General features: G+C 38.2%; 1 protein-coding gene across 2 annotated transcripts in view; it reads left to right on the forward strand.

Annotated features, from left to right (window-relative positions):
- The window catches only part of LOC108671102 (alpha-actinin, sarcomeric), a 53150-nt gene that overhangs the window by 27035 nt on the left and 2445 nt on the right, over positions 1-23670 (forward strand). Inside the window, exons 2-16 of one of the 2 annotated variants that reach the window (XM_018158580.2) lie at positions 7625-7729; positions 8950-9079; positions 9810-9991; positions 10754-10907; positions 12304-12389; positions 15156-15419; positions 16098-16234; positions 17016-17196; positions 17506-17718; positions 18100-18207; positions 19059-19187; positions 21737-21911; positions 22242-22386; positions 22624-22797; positions 23233-23467. In XM_018158580.2, the coding sequence (XP_018014069.1) occupies positions 7625-7729; positions 8950-9079; positions 9810-9991; positions 10754-10907; positions 12304-12389; positions 15156-15419; positions 16098-16234; positions 17016-17196; positions 17506-17718; positions 18100-18207; positions 19059-19187; positions 21737-21911; positions 22242-22386; positions 22624-22797; positions 23233-23467 (2418 nt within the window). Of the gene's footprint in view, positions 1-7624; positions 7730-8949; positions 9080-9809; positions 9992-10753; positions 10908-12303; positions 12390-14296; positions 14380-15155; positions 15420-16097; positions 16235-17015; positions 17197-17505; positions 17719-18099; positions 18208-19058; positions 19188-21736; positions 21912-22241; positions 22387-22623; positions 22798-23232; positions 23468-23670 lie in introns of both variants that reach the window. The other variant, XM_018158581.2, reaches the window with a different exon arrangement.

Here is a 23670-nt window from a genome sequence, read left to right on the forward strand (position 1 = left end):
GCACGCTGGTAACCTGCTTCCACTGTGTGCGCACCCTTATAGTCTGGATTTAGAGAGACTGGAGCTAGATTTCGGAATTCCATTAAGATGTGGTACATTTTTGTAGGATTTTCTTTATTTTAAATTTAATATGTTTTCATTTAAATGTAATTAAATTAATAAAATTTAATATTTTCGTGAATTTGCTATTCAGGCAAAGAAATGACATTAATATGTTAAAATGTAACTCTGTGATATCCATCCCGTTGATACTAAGCGTTTGATAATTCCGGATTGAGACATGCCATGTGTTTGGGAGCGTGACACGACTGGGCCGAGGGTTCCAGAGCAAAAATAGCGGGCATACGTACACTTAAAAACTGAAGCCCTCATATTTCCATGATAGTTCGTTACTTGGACACTTGCACAAGACAAGCAATCTCATAAATTTCGTCCAAGTCTTGGTTTCGTCTCCTCGTTTATTTGGGAACTGAAAATATGTTATTTTAGGCCAAGTTTCTTTAAGCTGCCCTTCCATGCTGTGTATTTTAGATGTGTCGTAGAAATCCGTGGTCCAAGTAGGTGTTCTCATTCAGTATAATGAATTTCAGTGCGTGGAATTCATAGAAAAAGATGCCAGCATTCGTACAAAATGAAGCTGATATAGATCCGCAAAAAAAATTACTTCTCTGAATGTCATACTATGTCAGAAATATAGGTGATGCATACATATGAAACAGGTGGGTGGTTGTGATACAGAGATTTTCAGAAGATGTTCACAGATGCATAGCACCGATGATGATGATGTTTCCAAACAAGAAATACATTATTCTTTTGTGTGAATGGAAGAAGAATGGAGATAGTCGTGATGAGGATGATTTAAGTGATGGTGGTGGTGGTGGTGGGGGTGGTGGGTTTGATGGTAGTGATAGTGACAGTGGTGATGGTAGTAATGGTGGTGGTTGTTGTGATGGCGGTAGAAATGATGGTGATTGTGATGGTAGTGATGATGATGATGGTAGTGATGGTGTAGCCATGGTATAGTGCTGGGGGTCAGGTTACAGCTGCAGTTGACACCTAACAAGGCAAGCGGTAGCACCTGTGACGCTCGCCTCTCCCATGCAGCAGCTGCTACTGCCTTACCTACTCCGCTGGCTTCGTTCTCCTAAGCCAAAACTAACATCCGCAGCAATGCACCTTATCTTATCTTTTCGTTTTACTCCGAAAATTGTTGTCTTTTCGCCTAATTCTGTTATACTTTTAAACCATCTTAATAATAATAATAATAATAATAATAATCATCTATAATAGCTACCTCTTCATGACCAATACTGTACTTCGTCCGGTGCTATTTTTTGTGTCTTTATCACGTAACTTTCAATATAATTTTGTCAGCTTTATGTAGGATTATGCTATGACACTTCAGCAGCCTAATGCTCACATTCGAAGAGAAATTTATCCTCCCGTTATATTACGCATGCCCATAGAATTCTACGCTCGATTTGCTCCATGAAAAAAATTTGTAATGGTATAACCGTTGAACATTGTTTACTCCAAGTATTCGCATCAGAAATGTTGGAAATAATGAAATATTTGAATGGTAACTGTTTCTGGAAATATGAAGGGCGAACTTTTTCCTATTATCATAATAACTAGCAATAAAAGTTTTATAATTCAGCGGTTATGTAAAAACGTAGGGCCGTATAGGCCCCTTAATTGTTATCAATCAGAGCGCCCCAATACATATTTTGTATATCTCAATTGAAATGGATAACATTTGAAAGTGTGAATTAATAATGTTGTATTGTATTACACGTCCATATTATATCAAACACTACACCGGCTCTTTGAAATTTGGAAGTGAGATAATATTGTTGATAAATTTGAAACAAATTTCATTCTTACCTGGCATGATAATGTGGAAGAAACTCAATCTTCATACAAATTTACAACACGTTTAATTTTAGTTGATACGAAGAATATGGAAATGTTAATGTTCCGATAGTTAATCTTCTTGCACTGAAAAAGCAGCTCGAATCTGATAACGAAGAAAAAAATTAAATTTCCATATAATGGCAACTTATATACCGTAAACTGGGGTAACTTAGACCACTTTTTTTTTTAAAATGATGCCATTTTTTTACTAGATAAGTTAAACTTAAATTGAAACATTCAAAATACAGATCTATACTCTAGCTTCACTCACCATAAATTGCTGGCTCCTGCCTCTCATAGTTTTGATGTAATTTCAAAAAAAATCGATGGTCTTTTTTACCCCAGCTCTGGGGGTATCTTAGACCGGGTGGTAAAATCAATTATATTTTTGGTAAAATAACTCCAAGTAACTCCAGGTTTTGGTGCATTGTAGTAGAACTCTTCTAATTACATATGCAAATGAAAAACTTGAGGAAAGTTTCATAGTTTACAAATGGGGGGTCCCGCCCCCCAGGTGGTCTAAGTTCCCCCAAACTGGGGAACTCTGACCACCTAATGGCAGCCCTGACAGGGTAAAAAATTGGAGGGGGTACTCTGAGAGGCTTTAAAAAGCAGCTTATTTCATGGGTCACATTTTTAATTTTTTAACCTATTAGATATGCAAACTTTTTAAATCTTTCTATTGTGTTACGTAGCCTCAGTATTAGGCCTTTAATGCCCATTGACAGAATTTTTCTATGTCAAATAGTTTTTGAGTTTTGGGGGTTTTTGTTAAAAAAAACAAAAGTGGTCTAAGTTACCCCGGGAGTCTAAGTTACCCCAGTTTACGGTATGCATACATGCGGGCCACATTATGTATATATTCTGTGGAGCCGTTCAATGCCCATGCCTGCTCTATAATCACTTCCTTGTGAAATAATCACTACACTTCTCGTGCTAAACGTTTGCTCACTCGCTGCAATTCCCGTAAACTCTTCTCACAATTTTGTGGCATTGAACTCGTGGAATTCGGCACATTCTAGTGCGATTGTTATCTCTCTTGAATCGCTCCTTACCCATTTGATGATGTTCAATGCTGTAGGTATACACTCGCAAAAATTGAGCGATACTTTTTCTTCATTACGATGCACTTTTTGTCATTGTGCGAGCCATCCCGATTCAATTTTGCACCCACATCGATGTGCCACACATAAGGGCACATAAGTGCTACAAGCAGAAAGTGTGTCACTATTTGGACAACATGACCTGTTCTTTTTTCAGTGTAATTCATGAGCTATGTTAGTGTTACGTGGGATCGCGCCGTGGCTCATCATACACGAGGCAACCCTGCCGCTTGTCTTTCCGTGTTGCGTGAGAGAAATGTTAAAGTTATACAGCTTAATATTCTCAAGATCCTCACACCTGGAATAAACTGTGGAAAATGACACCGATAAATTGTCTTGGTAACGGTTTGTAACTATAGAATGAACGAATGACATGATTCATATGAACGGATGTGTTGGTAAAATGTTGCGGATTGTGTGTGTGTGTTTTTTTAGTAAGACTTTGAACACCAAGACCATTTTTCTTAATTTTGTGTGCATAGAGTGACTAGAAAATTATGTTAAATTCGGTAGTAATATTTTTTGTTCCATATGGCTGAGATTGGTGTTCTCTATGATTACCAAAAAAATTAAAAATTGATTTTAAAAGTTGCCCCCATCAGCACTATAGGAATGTAGACTTAATTACGGTTTGAATAAACATATCTGAATCTGCAAATGAAATATTGATTAATGTGTATGAACAATCAAATTCAAACTGTTTCTGTATTTTGCTTAACATTTACGATTCTAACCGCATTCTTAGACATTGTATGCATGGCCTTATTCTTTCCTCGATACTATATAACGCAGCTCCTTACCCTTTATAAACTAAAAAATATTCCACTAAAAAAGAGTTCACTTCCCTGCAGAAGCTCTTTGACCTCTGGGATTCTGATAAGCGGTCGTTTTTACGTCGCCCCAGCAAAGTGAACGTGAATATCTCATCACTTACTCTTTCACCTCTGCAATGAAGCTTTTACTTCCTATTGCTCGAACGGCCTCCGTCTCGTTGAACGGTTACTGTCGTAAATTAATCCCAAGCTATAGACGGAGATACCATAACGATGTGACCGACTACTCAGCCTTTTTTATTAGTACCGACGCTAGTATAGATTGTAACTTTGCCCGCTTTTTTGTAGTTAACTGACGCTTATTCGAGAGAGTCTATTCATCTTTTCTCGTATGTGCCGACTAGCTTTCTTCCGAATTATTGCTCGACGAAGAAACTGTATGTTCGCTTTGCACCTCATGCCCTTGTTATTTTTACACTAATTCTGGCTTCTCCGGTTTTGGATGCATTTTTCGGGCATTTTTAAGTACAACATATGTTATTTTTACGCTAATTCCGGTTTTTCAGGTTTTTGGATGCATTTTTCGGTATTTGTAAGTACAACATTCAGTAAACGGCGCAATGCGAGCATTTTTCCCTATGATATTTCGCGACGCTGTAAAGGCCGCCAAATGTCAAGAGGGCCAAAAAGGTTGCCGTCTTCCAGGACCCCTGCAGCCAGCGCTCGTACATGCAGGCGGGATAAATGAACTATAAACTGACCCTTGCACTCACACAAATGAATGGGTTGTTGTGTCCGAATAGTGACGCACTTACCTATATACAAATGAATGGGTATAGTGTCCGAATAGTGACGCACTTACCTATACACAAATGAATGGGTATAGTGTCCGAATAGTGACGCACTTACCTATACACAAATGAATGGGTATAGTGTCCGAATAGTGACGCACTTACCTATACACAAATGAATGGGTATAGTGTCCGAATAGTGACGCACTTACCTATACACGAATGAATGGGTATAGTGCCCAAATAGTGACGCACTTACCTATACACGAATGAATGGGTATAGTGCCCAAATAGTGACGCACTTACCTATACCCGCTTACTTGTAAAGAGCGGCTGTAAGACTTACTGAGCCAACTGAGTCAAGATGACACACGCATGGTGAAATCGGTCCCGTTATTTAGAAAAAGTCTCGCTTATTTCCCTGTGTGTGCGTCCGCCATGCTTGAGCTCCATACAATCCGTTGTTCCTTGCCTGCTCTCTGACACCTGGTGGAAATATAGCGAGTGAATACTTAGATTTAAATTGTGTATGTCATCTTTTATATTATTGAAATGGAGGCTGTACATTAAATTTATTTAAGGACGTTTCGTGGTTAAATTCTTTTTTGTTATTAAAATGGAAGCTATACAATATATTTATTTGAAGTCACTTTACGCGAAAAAGGATTTTTAAACTTTTCTAGAAGTGAAGTGGACTTGCATATCTTTCTGATTGTTCTGCATGTGGTAAAGATGAATCAAGCGCCAAGTTAGTTTTTGTGGTAACGAGAAAGACAACTTAATCGCTTCCCATTTCATTTTATTTAAATTGAATTTCGTCATTAGTAATACGTCTCTGAAAATATAATTTATATTATTTATTATGATATAAAGTTTTTCTTGATTTCTAAGTTTTTCCTTGCCTTCCCATTTCATTTTATTTAAATTAAATTTCGTCATAAGTAATACGTCTATGAAAATATACTTTGTGTTTTTTATTTAGTCAAATTAAGTTTTTCTTTTTTCTAAACTAAATTTTTTCCCTGTTCGTCATCGCTGAACCATTTTCTCACTCACAGTTTCATCACTAAATTAGCGCTGAGTAAAGTGAGTCCTCACTGAACCGTTTTTTCACTCACAGTTTCATCACTAAATTAGCGCTGAGTAAAGTGAGTCATCACTGAACCGTATTTTCACTCACAGTTTCATCACTAAATTAGTAGTGAGTAAAGTGAAGGTCGCTGACATGTGCTGTGCTTCATCAGTGCGTAGGTGTAGCAGGTCTCAGTGCAAATATTTACGGCGGTGTAAACCTAACAACATCAAAGAAATTGCCAACTTTATACTGCTTTTTAGGTCACGACCTGATTTATGTCCCACACATGATAGTTTATGCTTCTATAACTAAGCCGATTAGTCGGTTTTGCAATAACAATTAATGAATAACTAGTTTTTTGTGCCGTGAAAAATACCTATACAATATTTCTACTATAACGAAGTATATTAAGGATTCTTTAACGCACGTGCACCTCGGGATTGGGAGGGGATCTCGAAGTGGGCAGTGAGGGGGGCTGAGATTTTAAAGTGGGCAGTGAATGGGGCTGGGATTTTAAAGTGGGGAGTGAATGGGGGCCGAGATTTTAAAGTGGGCAGTGAATGGAGCTGAGATTTTAAAGTGGGCAGTGAATGGGGCTCAGATTTTAAAGTGGGCAGTGAATGGGGATGAGATTTTAAAGTGGGCAGTGAGGGGGGGCTGAGGGGGGGGCTGAGATTTTAAAGTGGGCAGTGAGGGGGGCTGAGATTTTAAAGTGGGCAGTGAGGGGCTGAGGTCTCGAAGGGAGCAGAGGGGAGTGAGATCTCAGCGCAGTTGCCGTTGCTGCTGTACACGCAGGCTCCCCCGCGAGGCTAAAATAGCGCCTTCGCCGCGCCACCTTCTCTGTATACCGCGCGCCAGCCTCGTCTTGCTGCTGCAACGCTGCAACTCTTGGTTGCAACGCTGCAACTCTTGGTTGCAACGCTGCAACTCTTGGTTGCAACGGTGAACTGCAACGCTGCAACACATCAGCCAGGTGAACGGCAACGCTGCAACACAGTTCACCTGGCTGATGAAAAACTACGAAGTTACAACACTTGTTGATAGTCGCAAGTGCAGGTGTTGCTACAAGCCATTTTCGCTACTTCACCTCTTCATTGGTTAATTTTCAAATGTATGCCATACTCGATCTGTACAATGCGTCCTCTGGCTTCATTCATATACTGAATGCCTCGAACTACACTGTTGATAAGAACTACTAATTTTTATACTTATTACTTACATCTTGTTTCATTACTTATAATAATAATAATAATAGCGGTTTCAGCGTTTATTAGGCCGTAGGCCTGTCGCCGATTCTTAACATCGCAGAATATTCACAGCATTTTGAGGTCTCGAACTCGCAACGCACTGCTACAATTCTGCTGTGCTTAACCGCCCGGCCTCCTTGCCGATTAATACTTATACATTTCTTATTGAAGAGAAGCAACCAATGTGAAACTTTTTCTGTGTTATACTTAATGTAGCATTTATTTCTTATGACTGAAGTTAGTCATGTATTCTCTCTCATTAAGACAGTCCTTATCTATTGCTATTTGCTTGTTTCTCTTTAACTTATAAGATCCTTCCATCCTTGATGATCAAATGAGAATATTTCAGTTAGTCTGTTCGTTGACCTTGTTGTGAAGAGCAATCTGTCCTATTACCATTTTATTCAGACGTTCATGTGGAGCCTTGGTGCTCAGTAAGAAAATTTGTTGTAATTAGTGAATAAATTTTATATCATCTTTTAAATTAGTGAATAAATTGTATTCATATTTGTAACTAGTGACGAGATTTTATTGATGTTGTGTTACGCGTTGTTATAATGTAAACTTGTTATTGTTTTGCAGACGTTCACGGCGTGGTGCAGTTTGTTGTAATTAGTGAATAAATTTTATTCATCTTTTTAATTAGTAAATACATTGTATTCATCTTTGTAATAAGTGAAGAGATTGTATTAATGTTGTGTCATATTGTATTGTGTTGCAGACGTTCACGGCGTGGTGCAACTCGCACCTGCGCAAAGCAGGCACCCTCATCGAGAGCATAGACGAGGAGTTCCGCAATGGCCTCAAGCTCATGCTGCTGCTCGAGGTATGTGTACTTACAATCTTTATGGATTATTCCCTTATTTTGGTCGTATATAAGGACTTATTATATTTATTCAGGTCTTATATATCGAAAGTCTGCTTACATCGTAACTTCACCGAGAATTCGGCGTTCTCTTAGGCTTTAAATTATTGGATTATTCTCTATTCTGGATAAATGGAACTATATTTCATAATAAGCATTTGCTATGTACTTGGTACAAAGTTTACATATCGTTCACGTATGGTCAAATCGTTCCCAATTTTTCTTTAATTATTGTGGATGATTTGGTAAATTGGTATTTGGGATAAACGTAACCAGCCTTGCTTCAATATACTTCTTGAAAATTTGCCGAGTACCCACCATTTATAAATTGATTATGTATATCAAGTGTGGCAAAATCATCTGCATTTTTCTTAATTCTGCCGTTTGTAGTTTATGCAATGATGACTTGTAGTGTTAACTTTGCCCTCGAACGGATTTAGCCTTTATTTTGAGCATAGACTCTTCTTGTGGTATTGTATTAGAAGCGATCATACAAATAATGGTGAAAATCAATCCATACGTTCTTGACGCAATGAAAATCATAATACCAAGTGCAGTAAATTACTAGTATTTTTGAAGGTATCCTAGCTGAGATGTCCTTTTGAATTGATATTTACATCGTTCTTCCCAGTAATATTTTGAAATCATGTATTTGCTCGTGAAAATATGATTGAATTTCAAAGACTCGATCGTAATTGAAGAGTTTCTTTTAGATTTCATTTACGCTATTCTGTTTTATCTCTAATTTATTCCGTGATTCGCCGACTTCATGTTTCGTTTACTTTTGCATCAGATTTTTTGCGTTTCAAGTGCCTCGTATTCCACATTGATTTTGTTGAACATGTTTCTGATGTTTCGTGTTTCACGTTGCACATCCATCACATTTGCGATAAATACAATTTGAGATGAATACTATTTAAGATCCATCGTATTTAAGATCCATCCTATTTGATATACATCCTATTCGAGCTACTTCCTATTTGCTATATATCCTATTTGCTATACATCCTATTCGATATGCATTCTATTTGCTATATATCCTATTTGTTGTACATGCTATTCGATATGCATTCTATTTGCTATATATCCTATTTGCTATACATCCTATTGATATATGGTACATCTTATTCGAGCTACACCTTATTGGAGCAACATGCTAATAGCTAAGCTTGACGTGGCAGGTTATCTCGGGCGAGACGCTGCCTAAGCCTGACCGCGGTAAGATGAGGTTCCACAAGATCGCTAACGTCAACAAAGCCCTCGACTTCATCGCCAGCAAGGGCGTCAAGCTCGTCTCCATTGGTGCTGAGGGTAAGAACAACGATTAAATTATGATGTAAACTTTAAATATAAGCGGGACATTGCTTGTCCCAATATTAAACAGTTTAATTATCATGTGAACATTTGAATATTAGCGGGATCTTGCTTGTCCCAACATTAAATAACTTAATTATCATGCAAACATTAAAATATGTGCGGGATCTTGCTTGTCCCAACATTAAATAACTTAATTATCATGCAAACATTAAAATATATACGGGATCCTGCACAAACAATATACTACCTAGACGAACGGTGCAATTTTTAATTTGGCTACTTGGTTTCATTCGAGATTTAACTTTCGGAGGAGAGTGTTTGCGTGATGAGTTATCGAACCCGAATGTTCAATAACTCATTTCATAAATTATAATACAGACCTTGAACTTTTACTAAATGATATTAAAAAATGATTACTAGAAATATTTTACATCGGACAAAAATATATTGAGAAATTTGCCATCTCCTCTTTTTAAGGTCGATTGAAATAATCGCATTCTGCACCTTGCCGCCAAAAAAATTACTCTTAATTCAGCCAGATGCCTTGCACAGAGATCACGACAAAAACTGTTTATAAAGCTGAGAAATAATTTATCAACGTCGCCGTTCAGAGATCGTGGACGGTTACAAAAAATTACACTTAATTTAGCTAGATGCCTTGCACAGAGATCACGACAAAAATTGTATATAAACTGAGAAATAATTTTTTAACCTCGTGGTCCAGAGATCGTGGACGGTAACCTGAAGATGACGCTGGGCATGATCTGGACGATCATCCTGCGCTTCGCTATCCAGGACATCAGCGTCGAGGAGATGACGGCCAAGGAGGGACTGCTGCTCTGGTGCCAGCGCAAGACTGCGCCTTACAAGAATGTTAACGTCCAGAACTTCCACACTTCATTCAAGGTATAATAAATCTCTTAACATGTGGTTTTTTAAGAGATAATTATCTCCTACGTATTTGTTTGAAAACCATATCCGTATATGACTTCATAAGATTTAAAGGGTATGTCTTCTCACCTTTATTTACTGACAATAACTTCGTGATCAAACCTTTATATACCTGTAACATTGACGACAGTAAATTCTCGTCTATCACTGTCTCCATAAATGAATTTATTTATTTGTAGGCCAAGTACTTCATCATTCAAGTTATGAGTGATATAATTTAATGAGTGGCATCACTGTTTTTCTATTTGGAAACTGTTAGTAGAGATACAGCGTAGTAGCAAAAACTAAACATCACACGTTCACTTTTTTTATTCGAGTTGTTTCAAAAAATGCCAAAGAACTTTTTAAATCCTACATGCAAGATTACAAACAAGAAACCTGTTGGCCTGGTTGTGTAGTGATTGTATTCCAAGCTTATAATATTTATCCAAAATTGAATGATGATGATGTTCTGTTCAGCATGATAGCATTCTGAATTTATACAACATTTATTAAAAACTCAACACTGATGCCTTTGTTCAGGACGGTCTTGCGTTCTGAGCTAACAATATTTACTAAAAACTCAACACTGATGTCTTTGTACAGCTAACAATATTTTCTAAAAACTCAACACTGATGTCTTTGTACAGCTAACAATATTTTCTAAAAACTCAACACTGATGTCTTTGTACAGCTAACAATATTCACAAAAAACTCATCACTGATGCCTTTGTCCAGGACGGTCTTGCGTTCTGCGCTCTGATCCACCGTCACCGCCCCGACCTGCTGGATTACTCGCAGTTGTCCAAAGACGATCCTCTGCACAACCTCAACCTGGCCTTTGACATCGCTGAGAAACATCTCGATATTCCTCGCATGTTGGACGCTGAAGGTACGTGATCAACATTATTACATTTATGTCGATATATTCGGCATTTTAAACATCACAATCAGACGAATGAGTGAGACTTTGTACAAATTGCCATCTACTTTTTTGTCCTTTGTGGGTCGAGTCGAGTCGTGTCGAGTACTGCACTCCTGTGGATTTCTACAGCATTTTCAACATCACAATCAGACAAATGAGTGAGACTTTGTACAAATAGTGATCTAATTTTGTCCTTTGTAGGTCCTAGTTGAGCCCACTTGAAGAATCCTGAAGCTGATCCTGACTATCAGTGTCATATGCGAAAAGCGAGTCACTATTCAGAGCAAGTGACACATACATTTTTCTGAGAATACTTATCAAATATTGCCATCAGCGCGCCTGAATCGCATGTGAATTGTCCAGAAATAAGTGTTGGAGCCACACTGCTAAAACTAGGACGTATTTAGAAATTAATATTTACGTATGCCTAGTTTAATTCAGTTTCTCTCTCGCCGCGCATTTAGCAGCCTCAGTTTCCGACGGAGCTTGGGTTTTTTGTAAACTGCTCTCAAAATTTTAATTTGTTCATTGTTCACTCACCATGTGGTCAATATACGAGGCTAAAACCGCATGCACCCTGTGAGAATTTTTTTTTGTATGTACACAAGCTGTTCCGCCGCCTGATCTTATATAATTTATTTTGTTCAAAAAGAATCTACCCTCACTGAGCGTGGCTGTGTTCCAGATGTGATCCATGGCGATCAATCGTCATACACTGGGATTTTTCTACGTAAATAATGCATATAACTCATCGATTTATTATTATTAGTTTTGTATCTTTTCTACAGCTGGAATTTGTTTAGAAAAGGAGAATACATGTATCAATCTGTCCTTCAAGGAGATACTGAACTATTACTACTTCTAAGTTTTTTAACTTAATCAGGTTTCAGTGAATTCTGTCCTTATTCCATTTATTCTCTCGGCATCTGGTAACTTACATCTATTGCTAAGCACTCATTCGATTTTATAAACGAACTTTTATTTTCACGTGGTATCTCTTCTGCTCCGCTACACGGTGCTCATCGTGCACGCCATTGTTACTTTCATTTATCACGAATTTTTACTGCTGTATATTTTTCTGTCTGATTTGCTTTTGGTTCGTTGGCTTCTGTGGAAAACTCGCGGTATCAAGTCCCTGTACTCGATATCATTACGGTACTCTTAGTCTTGTACGTTTTCAAATTGTGACCTGACCATCTTCGCTAGTCATCTTCCAAATTCTCTACTTCATTTTTTATGTAGCTAATTATAACTATATTTTCTCTTTTTTATCACTTCTTTATCTCATTCACTCAATTCTCTGTAACCTGTGGTGCTGCCTGTATGGCTTGGGTGTACGTGTTCTCTCTGACCTGCTGTTCAGATCTGGTCAACTGCCCCAAGGCGGACGAGCGCGCAGTCATGACCTACGTGTCATGCTTCTACCACGCTTTCCAGGGCGCGCAGCAGGTAATTAATACCTGTCTTCATAACCTCTCGTCTCTGCTCCAGTGTTGGTTTAATAACCTCTCGTCTCTGCTCCAGTGGTTACTTTTTGCCGCAACCGCTCTCACGTTTTAATAACCCTTCGTTTCTTCTTCTGTGTTGATTTATTTGATAACCTATCGTCTATGCTCCGGTCTTGTTTCATAACCCCTCATCTCTGGCAGTGTTGATTTAATAACCCCTCGTCTCTAGTGCAGTGTTGATTTAATAACCCCTCTTCTCTAGTGCAGTGTTGATTTAATAACCCCTCGTCTCTGCTGCAGTGTTGATTTAATAACCCCTCATCTCTGCTGCAGTGTTGATTTAATAACCCCTCATCTCTGCTGCAGTGTTGATTTAATAACCTCTCGTCTCTGCTGCCGTGTTGATTTAATAACCTCTCGTCTCTGCTGCAGTGTTGATTTAATAACCCTTCGTCTCTGCTGCAGTGTTGATTTAATAACCCCTCGCCTCTGCTGCAGTGTTGATTTAATAACCCCTCGTCTCTGCTGCAGTGTTGATTTAATAACTTCTCGTCTCTGCTGCAGTGTTGATTTAATAACCAGCAGTGTTGATTTAATAATACCTCGTCTCTGCTGCAGTGTTGATTTAATAACCTCTCGTCTCTGGCAGTGTTGATTTAATAATACCTCGTCTCTGGCAGTGTTGATTTAATAACCCCTCGTCTCTGGCAGTGTTGATTTAATAACCCCTCGTCTCTGCTGCAGTGTTGATTTAATAACCCCTCGTCTCTGCTGCAGTTCTAATTATTAACCACATTCAACAGCATCCCGTTTAATCCATCGCGTATCTTCCAAGTCATTGTTTATAACCATCTCGATGTTTTCTTACCTTGTGCAGCATCCCTTGCAGTGAGTGTTTTATCATGCCATGTCAAATCATAGTTTATCTTACTTATTTTTTCACTTTAATTTGTTTCATAACAAAGTTGTTTTAACTTGATACCGCAAAGTGCTGTGTAGTCAAATGTTTTGTACAGAGTGTCACGGAAGAATAAATTTTCTCATGTGTTCACTCATTGATATTTGTTCGTATTTCTCATTAACAGCTTGCATCGGCAATATATATATGTATATATATACTACTGATTTTTTTGTCAATTCTCTTACATTTTTCCTAACTGGCGCGCTTGTTTTCATAGTAATTGTAAACAAGTTTGGCCTGAAATTCCGGAGTTTCTTTATAGCAGCGGGGATCCCTAGTGAGCCGTTCACCAACGGTAGTCTTTCAAGTTTTTCAGTGATTTAGCCCTCATTATTATTTGATTGTTTTAATTGAAAAATGGCTCAGATGCTGTTTTGAATTACATTCAATTGAAATTAGTTACTTGTAAAATTAATTACTAGTCATCGTGTTAACAATAAAATTTGCTTCATCACGCCCTACTGAATGAAACTAGCGGTCAATTTACTGCCAAGTGGCTGCTACAACGATTGTCTGCTTGCTAATGAGAATGCAACTTTATTTATTTATAGCTTCAATCATTTATGGTATTAATAATCATCTTAATTTGAAAGTTAACAAGCATCCTAATTAACTTTCTTTCAAAAACTAGCAAAATTTTACAATATCGGTCCAGTTCTCCATGATGGTATCATATTTACTGGAATTATTCACTTGGTTCCAGTCAATTTAAGTCCAAATAATAACCACTGTATGCCTTTATAGGTTCACCCGTTCAATGTTCTCGTTTGTTACTAATTTTGGTTTGCTATAACATTCAGAATGTCTTATCGGCTTCGTTGACATAGTCGATGTTTTTAATTTCATTGCATTTTATAGTAACTGAGCTGGCTGTTGTTAACATGGAACCCGATCGCACTAGCATGTTTACCGAGACTTGTTTGCTCACTAACCGAGTGTGTGTGCAGATATTTCTGAAGGAGTTCCCGATGAGAGAGCCGTGATGACCTACGTATCGTCTTATTATCACACATTTTCTGGACTTCAGAAGGTACGTTCTTGATAAACTCGCAATTGAAACATTTATGCTCAGCTTACTCATCACTGATTGCAATTAGTAGACGAAACAAATAAATTGCATTTATTCGTAATATTGAAAAACTTGCAATTAAGACATCTAATGCACAGTTGACTTATCACTGAGCGCACTTAGTGAACGAAACAAATACATTGCATTTATTTGTAATCATTTCTGGATTACAGAAGTTACTTTTCTCGGATACATCGAGTTTATTCGCCACTTTTGGAGCATTCATCCATGCAAAATTGCTATTTTTGAAACGAATACTCATTTACTTCAAAGCCAAATATTAGGTAGCAGGAGAAATACATATTGGATAAATTATTTACTGGTCAAACGTACTAGGTAAAGCGTTGCGCATTCCCCCAATTTTTGTGTGCGCGGGTGATACGAGAGTGTAATTCATAGAGCATGGTTTCCTACGCAGCTGATGATGAATAGGTACCAAAGAGTCGGTTTTAATCGAGCTGAAGTTATTTCAGTATATCCCCCGCCTGACCTTACTTGTACCTTATTTGTACTCGGTTAATTATAAATTAGCATCAACCCACCCGCCTGCCTTCATATTATCTCAACTATTACTAAAATATATCTTTAATTAATATTCAATAATTATTGTTATTAATATTATTTAATATTATCTCATTTCTCACTAAAGTGTGTTTTAAATAATATTATTTAATAATTGTTGTTGATATTATTTAATATTGCCTCAACTCTTACTAAAGTATGTCTTAAATGTTCAGGCTGAAATGGCCGCGAACCGCATCTGCAAGGTGCTGAAGGTGAACCAAGAGAACGAACGCCTCATGGAAGAATACGAGCGCCTTACTTCTGACCTGCTCGAGTGGATCAGGCGTACGCTGCCTTGGCTGCAGGCGCGCCAGTCCGACAACACCCTCGCCGACCTCCAGAAGAAGCTCGAGGAATACAGGCTCTACCGCCGCAACCACAAGCCTCCTAGAGTTGAACAGAAAGCCAGGCTCGAGACCAACTTCAACACCCTTCAGGTGTGGCCAGTTGCTCGCTAAGTTTTCAATTATTCCAACCTTGTAGTATTTTACGGTTGCGGTTAACCGCCGCAACCACAAGCCTCCTAGAGTTGAACAGAAAGCAAGGCTCGAGACCAAGTTCAACACCCTTCAGGTATGGCCAGTTGCTCGCCTAGTTTTTAGTTATTCCAACATTGTAGTATTTTTCCGTTGCGGTTAACCGCCGCAATCTTATCTAAAGTCTTACAGGGCTTGTATAAGTTAAAGGATTAATTTCAACAGAAAGCCAGGCTCGAGACCAACTTGAATACCCTTCAGGTGTGGCCAGTCGCTCGCCTAGTTTTCAATTATTCCAACATTGTAGTATTTTTACCGTTGCGGTTAACCGCTTTAATCTCAAGCCTTACAGGGCTTGTAAAAGTTAGATGATTAATTCGATCTTTTTATTGAATTTTAACGCCTTCCTCTAATTACTCCCACTTTATGTCGTCTAGCAATATTCGTGGTGAGAGTTCTATGATCAATACCGCTTTTATTTTCCGGCAAGATTGTTATCATTGTTACTTGCATGAAACATATCTAATCCTAACGAGGTAGCATTGTTACAGGTTAGCATCAGCATCCATTGTGCAAGATGGACATGAATTATCAGCAGGTATTTCATAAAATTAAATCTATTTCTTGATCTAATCACAGACGAAGTTGCGCTTGAGCAATCGCCCCGCCTACCTTCCATCCGAGGGCAAGAGCGTCCAGGACATCGCCAACGCCTGGAAGAACTTGGAGGGCTGTGAGAAGACCTTCGAGGAATGGCTGCTTGCTGAGATGATGAGGTCCGGGCTCTTAGTAAATTAACTGAGATGATGATGCTCTTATTAAATCATTCCTTCAATCATTCACGAAATAATCTTCATTTACTAAATAATCATATATCATTCACGAAATAATCATCAATTATTCACACGTTCAATCATCATTTTCTATTTTAAATACACGGGGAAGTCTTAATGAGCTGATGAGGTCCGAGCTCTTGTTAAATTAACGGAGTCTTTCTTTCAATCATTCACTAAATCATCATCAGTCATTCACTCTCTCAGTCATTCTTTTCTATTTCAAATACATGAAGAAGTCTTGCTGAGATGATGAAGTCTAGGCTCTTATTAAATTAACGCAATCATTCTTTCAATCATTCAATAAATCATCTTCAATCATTCACATTGTAAATCATTCACAAAATCATCATCAATCATTCACACTGTCAATCATTATTTTCTATTTCAAATGCTCGTAGAAGAAAGTCAAGCGAAGGACTGAGATGAACATTATTCTAGCACATAGGACGTGCTGGAATGATGTTATTACCTCCAGTCAGTTTCAATATGAAGAGCAAATAGTGTTACTGCAGGAAAGGTTATTTGTATTCGTTACAATTTTATGCGTTTAAAGTGAAAAGTATTGTCGCCCGGTGCGTTTAAAGAAATCGTATTAAAAGAAATGAAATCAGAGAGTCTGAAATAAAATTACTCCCAAAGTGTAGGTAGTTCTTTTTGGCTTTCTTAAAAAATTTTATTTCTCGTTTAAAAGTTTACTTTTATAGTTATTGTGTACCTGCAGACTGGAGCGTCTCGAGCATTTGGCTAAGAAGTTCAACCACAAGGCTGACATCCACGAGTCGTGGACGGCCGGCAAGGAAGAGATGCTCATGAGCCAGGACTTCCGTCACAGCAAACTCAACGAACTTAAAGCCTTGAAGAAAAAACACGAGGCTTTTGAGTCTGATCTTGCCGCTCACCAGGTAACTCTGCAAAATTAAACTCAATTAACTTGCCTTCAATCAACAGCAGTAATGTTGTTCAATTTGTAAATTTGGTGTCTCTTAAAGACATAGAATCAGAGTGTACTTCTATTGGCTTGAATTTTTGCAAATCTCGTGTAGCTTCGTATTTGGTTGGGATTTCGCTATCGATCATTTTTTTTTGTTGGTTGCTAATGGGAACATGAAGCTAACACCGTGAAAGTCGTGAAAGTAATTGGTGTAATAATATAATAAATAAATAATAAAATAATGAATTCTTGAATGTAATTGGAGTTATTTTTGCCATAGGACCGTGTAGAGCAGATAGCTGCGATAGCGCAGGAGCTGAACGCTCTTGACTACTACGACTGCGCGACGATCAACGCTCGCTGCCAGGCCATCTGCGACCAGTGGGACCGTCTCGGCAGCCAGACCACGCAGCGCAGGAACGCCCTCGAGGAGACCGAGAAACTTCTTGAGAAAATCGATCAGCTTCATCTTGAGTTCGCCAAGCGAGCCGCGGTCTGTACAATAATTTATTCGATTTCTTTTGTGTGATTTAACTAAGAATTGGCGTTTCCAAGAAAGCCGCGGTTAGGACAAGGATTTAATAGCCTTTTTTCTCAGATTGAATGAAGCTTCTGAGTTGCCAAGCAAGCTGCGGTCAGAACAATAATTTATTCGATTTTTTTTCTGTGAGATTTAACCAAGAATTTGCGTTTCCAAACAAGCCGCGGTCAGTAAGGGGATTCATACAATTTCTTTAATGAGATTTGACAATCTATATTGTGGTGGAATTTTACTGGTTTTGTTCGTCATTGATACTTTGAAATGTTTTCAGTACATGTGGTACTATAATAATTGTATGGTCTCGGTGTACCTGACTTTTATGACGTCGTGCAGCCGTTCAACAACTGGCTGGACGGCGCCTGTGAGGACCTCGTGGACATGTTCATTGTGCACACCATCGAGGAGATCCAGGGGCTCATCGACGCTCACAACCAGTTCAAGGTGGGCGAGCTTATATTTCGTCTTCTAAATGTTCTTTTATAAATTTTATGATGGTATTTGCAATTTCGTATATAATTTCGGGGTTCGGGAGCTACATTTTATAATAGTAACAATTGAGGAAATCCAGGGGCTCATTGACGCCCACAACCAGTTCAAGGTGGGCGAGCTTAGATTTCTCGTTTAAATGTTTTTTTTTGATTTTATGATGGTAATTTTTGCAAATCTTGCTATTCCGTGCATGATCTTGAGCTTCGGTAGCGACATTTTATAATATTAACAATCGAGGAAAAACAAGAGCTTATCGACGCTCACAATCAGGTTCAAGGTGGGCGAGCTAATCAGTTTTCTTAGACCACACGTCATCTTTAGCACAATTTTACTGTGTTAGGCTTCAGGCCAAACTTATTTAAAAATGCAAACAAATTTAATGCGGAAATATGTACCTGAATTTATCATTCATGCATATTATTCATAGGAAGCGCGTTGATTTAAAGAATTGTGGTATTTATGTAGTCCGGTCGAGTTGTGTGTGTGTGCTGCATTTAAATATACCTATTCATCGCGCTCATGAATTATTATGTTGGTCTCGTGAAACGTTAAGAAGTTGATTATAAATAATTTCATTTCAGTGAGTTTTCAAATTGTGATTTACAAATCGCGGATAAAAATGCCTTATTTTCGTACATTTATTATTCTAGTTCATCTCGTCTTCTACTATAGTTGCATTGCTCCTGTATTTTTTAAAAAGTAATGAAATTCTCATGCATATTTTTGTATTCTTTACGTGTCTTTGGTATAGAAATGGATAAACCTACTTTTTTGTATTATATTACTGAACGAATCTGTTTCAGGCGACGCTGGGTGAGGCAGACAAGGAGTTCCAGGCGATCATGTCCCTAGTGACGGAGGTGCAGGCCATCGCTCAGAAGTACCAGATCCCTGGCGGTCTGGACAACGCCTACACTACACTCACTGCTCAGGTAAACTCTACGTCGTCTCTACTCTTCAATAAAAACGTCGCCTCTACCGTTCAATAGAAACGTCGTCTCTACCGTTCAATAAAAACGTTAATCTATACCGTTCAATAGAAACGTCATCTCTATCGTTCAAAAAAACGTTAATCTATACCGTTCAATAAAGACCAGCCAGCTCGGAATATATAACTCGAATAATGTATATGCAGAATATAACTTGAGAAATATCTCCATCGTACAACATTCATATTGAATATTAGAATTAGATTTTAAAACTAATTATTGGATTTAAATGGTCTGTTAATAGATACAGTTCTTTGTTTTCAGAGTGCATGAAAGTTTGCGTTAACACTTGTTAAATAAATTTTGTAAATACACTGAAATAAATAGTTACAGCTATTTGCCTTCAGTGAAGTTAGGATAAAAAATACTTGATGACATCTCAATGTATTTTTTACCGTGTCTTATCCTATTCGTTTATGTGAAAAAATGCGTCAAGTAATAATTTAGACCTTGAGTTAGTCTACAACAAGCAAATCTTTGGATAATATTTGCACAAACGGTGTAATGTTCTCTAGAAATTATAAAGTGAACAGTATTAAACATTTAATGTTTTTAAGTAATGCTCAGAGTTTGTGTCCAACTTTCATAACTTGCTGGTGCCAATACGATCCTTACCAATTACCAAAATCGTAATTGCAGTAATTCCTTTCCTTATTGACGCTATATATATTCTATTAATGTTCGTTTTGAAACTAGTTAATGTTTCTCAGTAGTGAGACACCGTCTGTGATAACAATCTTGTGCGCTCTTCTTAACAAGCTTACGGAAGACGTTGAGTTTAGCTTCGAGGTATTGTGTCCTCTCATTCTCTCTGCTTGGCTTCCTTCAAGCTATCAATGTTCTTATTACTCTTATAGTGCTCAATGAATCAATCTTGTGCAAGAATGAATTGAAATTCGCTTAGGAATTTCAATCGCAATATTCCTAGAACTCTTTTTTTGTGCTAAATGAATCAATTTTCTGCAAGATTTAATCGAAATTCACGGTAGAATTTCAGTCACAATATTCCTAGAACTCTTAGTGCTCAATGAATTAATCTTCTACAAGAATGAATTGAAATTCGCCTAGGAATTTCAATCGCAATATTCCTAGAATTATTAGTGCTAAATGAATCAATTTTCTGCAAGAATTAATCGAAATTCACTTGAGAATTTCAGTCACAATACTCCTAGAACTCTTAGTGCTAAATGGTCAGTCTTTTGCAAGAACGCTTTCAAATTCACTTGAAACTTTGTTAGCAGTATTTTCATTTATGAAACTATACTTTCAATGATAATTCTCAAACATTTATGTTCTTATTATATGTAACAAGATTTAGTCTGGCTTAACATGCTAGTTTACAACTAACTAGATCAGATTACAACTAGTCACTGAAACATCGGGAGTGATCATATTTTGTTCGATGTGGAATTTGTTTATTCAACCAAATATTCGTCAGTATTTCTGCCTTAGTTATAACACGTTAACACGTAAGTAAATCGCTGTCTAAGTTTTTGCCCTTTCCTCATTTTCTCTTTTTTTAATGGCTCTCGTATATTGTAGTTAATTGCGTAATTTTCAGAGGCAGATGTTATTTTTAGCTGTCAATACGTACAAGCTTGAAGTGTCTCATGCTTCAACTTTCAAGACTCATTTGTTACATCTCTTTCCGTCCGCTATCGCAGCAAGGAAAAGCTTCCTTAATAGGTTTCAATTTCTTTTCAACTCTCCACTACCAAATTTTCTTCTCGTCTTGAAATGTTGGACGTTTCTTTCGTTGTGTGTGTATGGATGCCCGCGAAAAGAAGTCAATTTCTTTATTATTTCTTAATGTGGAAGTTCAGGAGGAGCATGGTCTTTGCGCAGCGCTGTGTTGACGTGTCGGTGTTGCATGTGCTCGCACATACAGGAGACCTGCGTCACTATAGTGTTGAGAGATATTCAAACTTATTTAATGATTATGTACACTTGATGCTTATGAGATTCATGTCACTATTCATAGAAATTAAATTTAATAAAATGGAGGGAAATTATTTGATAGGTTCAATATGAACTCATTCTTAAAAGTGATGTTTATTAGTACCAACTGAACTGTTCAGTGGCTGCCAACAATATACCATCTTATCTTAGGCCACATTTTCCAAAACAAACTTTAGGATTTTGTGTTATTTTTCTTGTCTTATTTCCTTTAAAGAAATTACCTTTAAAGATATTTTATTTACATAAGTAAGCTCATAATAATAATTTACGTATGCTTTACATTATTGCGAGTTACTTAAAACTAGTAAATAGGCCTTTCTCATCTTCTCAGTTGGCTCTTCGACTTTATTTTATGCACAAACGGTCTCGACCGTTCTTGTTTTATTGTCCTTTCGCTGTTTTTTTCTTATCATATTCTCTATATGGTCTGGTGCTCAATCATTTTAAATTTACGGTCATTTTGCAGTATATGTCACTTTTTTCATCACATTTTCTCTATCATGTGGTGTTTATCTGGCTTTGTTGTGGTGCAGGTGATCTCGGGCAAGTGGGGCGACGTGAAGAAGCTGGTACCCGCACGCGACAACACGCTGCAGGCAGAGCTCAAGAAGCAGCAGAACAACGAGAACCTCCGACGCACCTTCGCAGAGAAGGCAAACGGCGTCGGTCCTTGGATCGAGAAACAGATGGACGCTGTCGCCGCCATCGGTGAGACCTCACTGCCGTTCACGGACTCTTCTTTTTTCTTCCTATTCTCAGGCTGCTGCTAATTACTTGATTTTCTGCATTTCCGGGGGAAATTGACAATTTAAATCGACTGCGAGCTTGATTGTGACTGAATTTTACCAACACTATACATGAATGGCAATGAAGCTTGCTTATTTACCGTTAAAAGATTTGGCTCTCGGATTTGGATATCTTGCACAACAACTTCCTATTTATTTTCTCCTGGAATCTAAAGCATAATTTGAGAATTAGGGACTGAATTTATATTTATCACGTTGATTTGGTACTAATTCGTGCCCCGTTTCGTGTCAGGAATGGGCATGCACGGTTCGGTGCTGGAAGACCAGCTCAACAGGCTTAAGGAGTACGAGAACGCCGTGGTGTCCAACAAGGCCATCATGGAGGAGATGGAGAAGATCCACCAGGCTGTGCAGGAGGCTATGATCTTCGAGAATAGGTAGGATCTCAGTCATGGAATATCCTCCAGTCTGTACAGGAGGCTATGATCTTCGAGAATAGGTTAGGTAGGACCTCAGTCTTAGGAGAACCTCCAGGCTGTACAGGAGACCATGATAGAAGAACTACTTTGCGTCCACCGCTGTTGCTTCAAAATAAAAATTTTGTGCGACCAGAGTTTAATCCTGATTACAGTGGAGAATTTTACCCTGAATACAATGGAGACGTTGATGCGCAGGTACACCCAGTACACCATGGAGACGCTGCGCGTGGGCTGGGAGCAGCTGCTGACGTCCATCAACCGCACCATCAACGAGGTCGAGAACCAGATCCTCACCAGGGACTCGAAGGGCATCTCTCAGGAGCAGCTCAACGAGTTCCGCAGCTCCTTCAACCACTTCGATAAGAACAGGTCAGGGTCGTGCTTGAGTTTATTTTTGATTTTTATTCTATTATTAAAAAGTGTTCCGTCAGGAGAACAATTGTGTGAAATGTCATAATTGTCGTAAATTATTGTTCAGTTTCTGTAGGGTTGTTGGGAAGACCTGTTTTGAGTCAAGCTGCATCTCAGGACCTTTAATCAGAATGATAATGAGAGTGATTTTACTCCAATCACGGGATGCATCCCATCAAGATATATTTTTGTCACTAAGCTGCTAGGTATCCTAATAAGTTGATAAGCTCGTAATTTCCCTTTGCTTTCGCTCATGTCCTTGATATACTGCTTGTTAAACTCTTCCTACTAGATCATAGTTTATGCAGCTTCATTTATATGATTTCTATGCAAACTTTTTTATATGAGGGAGAATTACGGTGCCCTTTCTTCCATAAAACCCTAATTTTACAGGACCGGCAAACTTAACCCTGACGAGTTCAAGTCCTGCCTCATTTCACTGGGCTACTCTATCGGCAAGGACCACCAGGGAGAAATCGACTTCCAGCGCATTATGTCCATAGTGGATCCCAACAGCTCCGGCTACACGCAGTTCGATGCCTTCCTTGACTTCATGACCAGAGAGAACGTCGACTCTGACACCGCCGAACAAGTTATCGACTCGTTCAGGATTCTGGCTGGCGATAAGGTCAGTTAGCAATTATCAAAACTTAATGTGTGTGAAATGTTCACAATATTAATGTGATAATCCGCTGTTCTTCAAAGACTTTGCAAGTTTAAGTTTAATCCCTTTAGTTTTACTGCCGTGAATTTTGAATTATTATACTTATTTTTAAGCTCGTAAATGTCTTCTTCAATTCATTCTTTTGTTTCAGATTCGTTTCGTGAATT

The sequence above is a fragment of the Hyalella azteca genome, unplaced genomic scaffold (genome assembly GCF_000764305.2).
Source record: "Hyalella azteca isolate HAZT.00-mixed unplaced genomic scaffold, Hazt_2.0.2 contig13219, whole genome shotgun sequence".
Taxonomy (NCBI): domain Eukaryota; kingdom Metazoa; phylum Arthropoda; class Malacostraca; order Amphipoda; family Hyalellidae; genus Hyalella; species Hyalella azteca.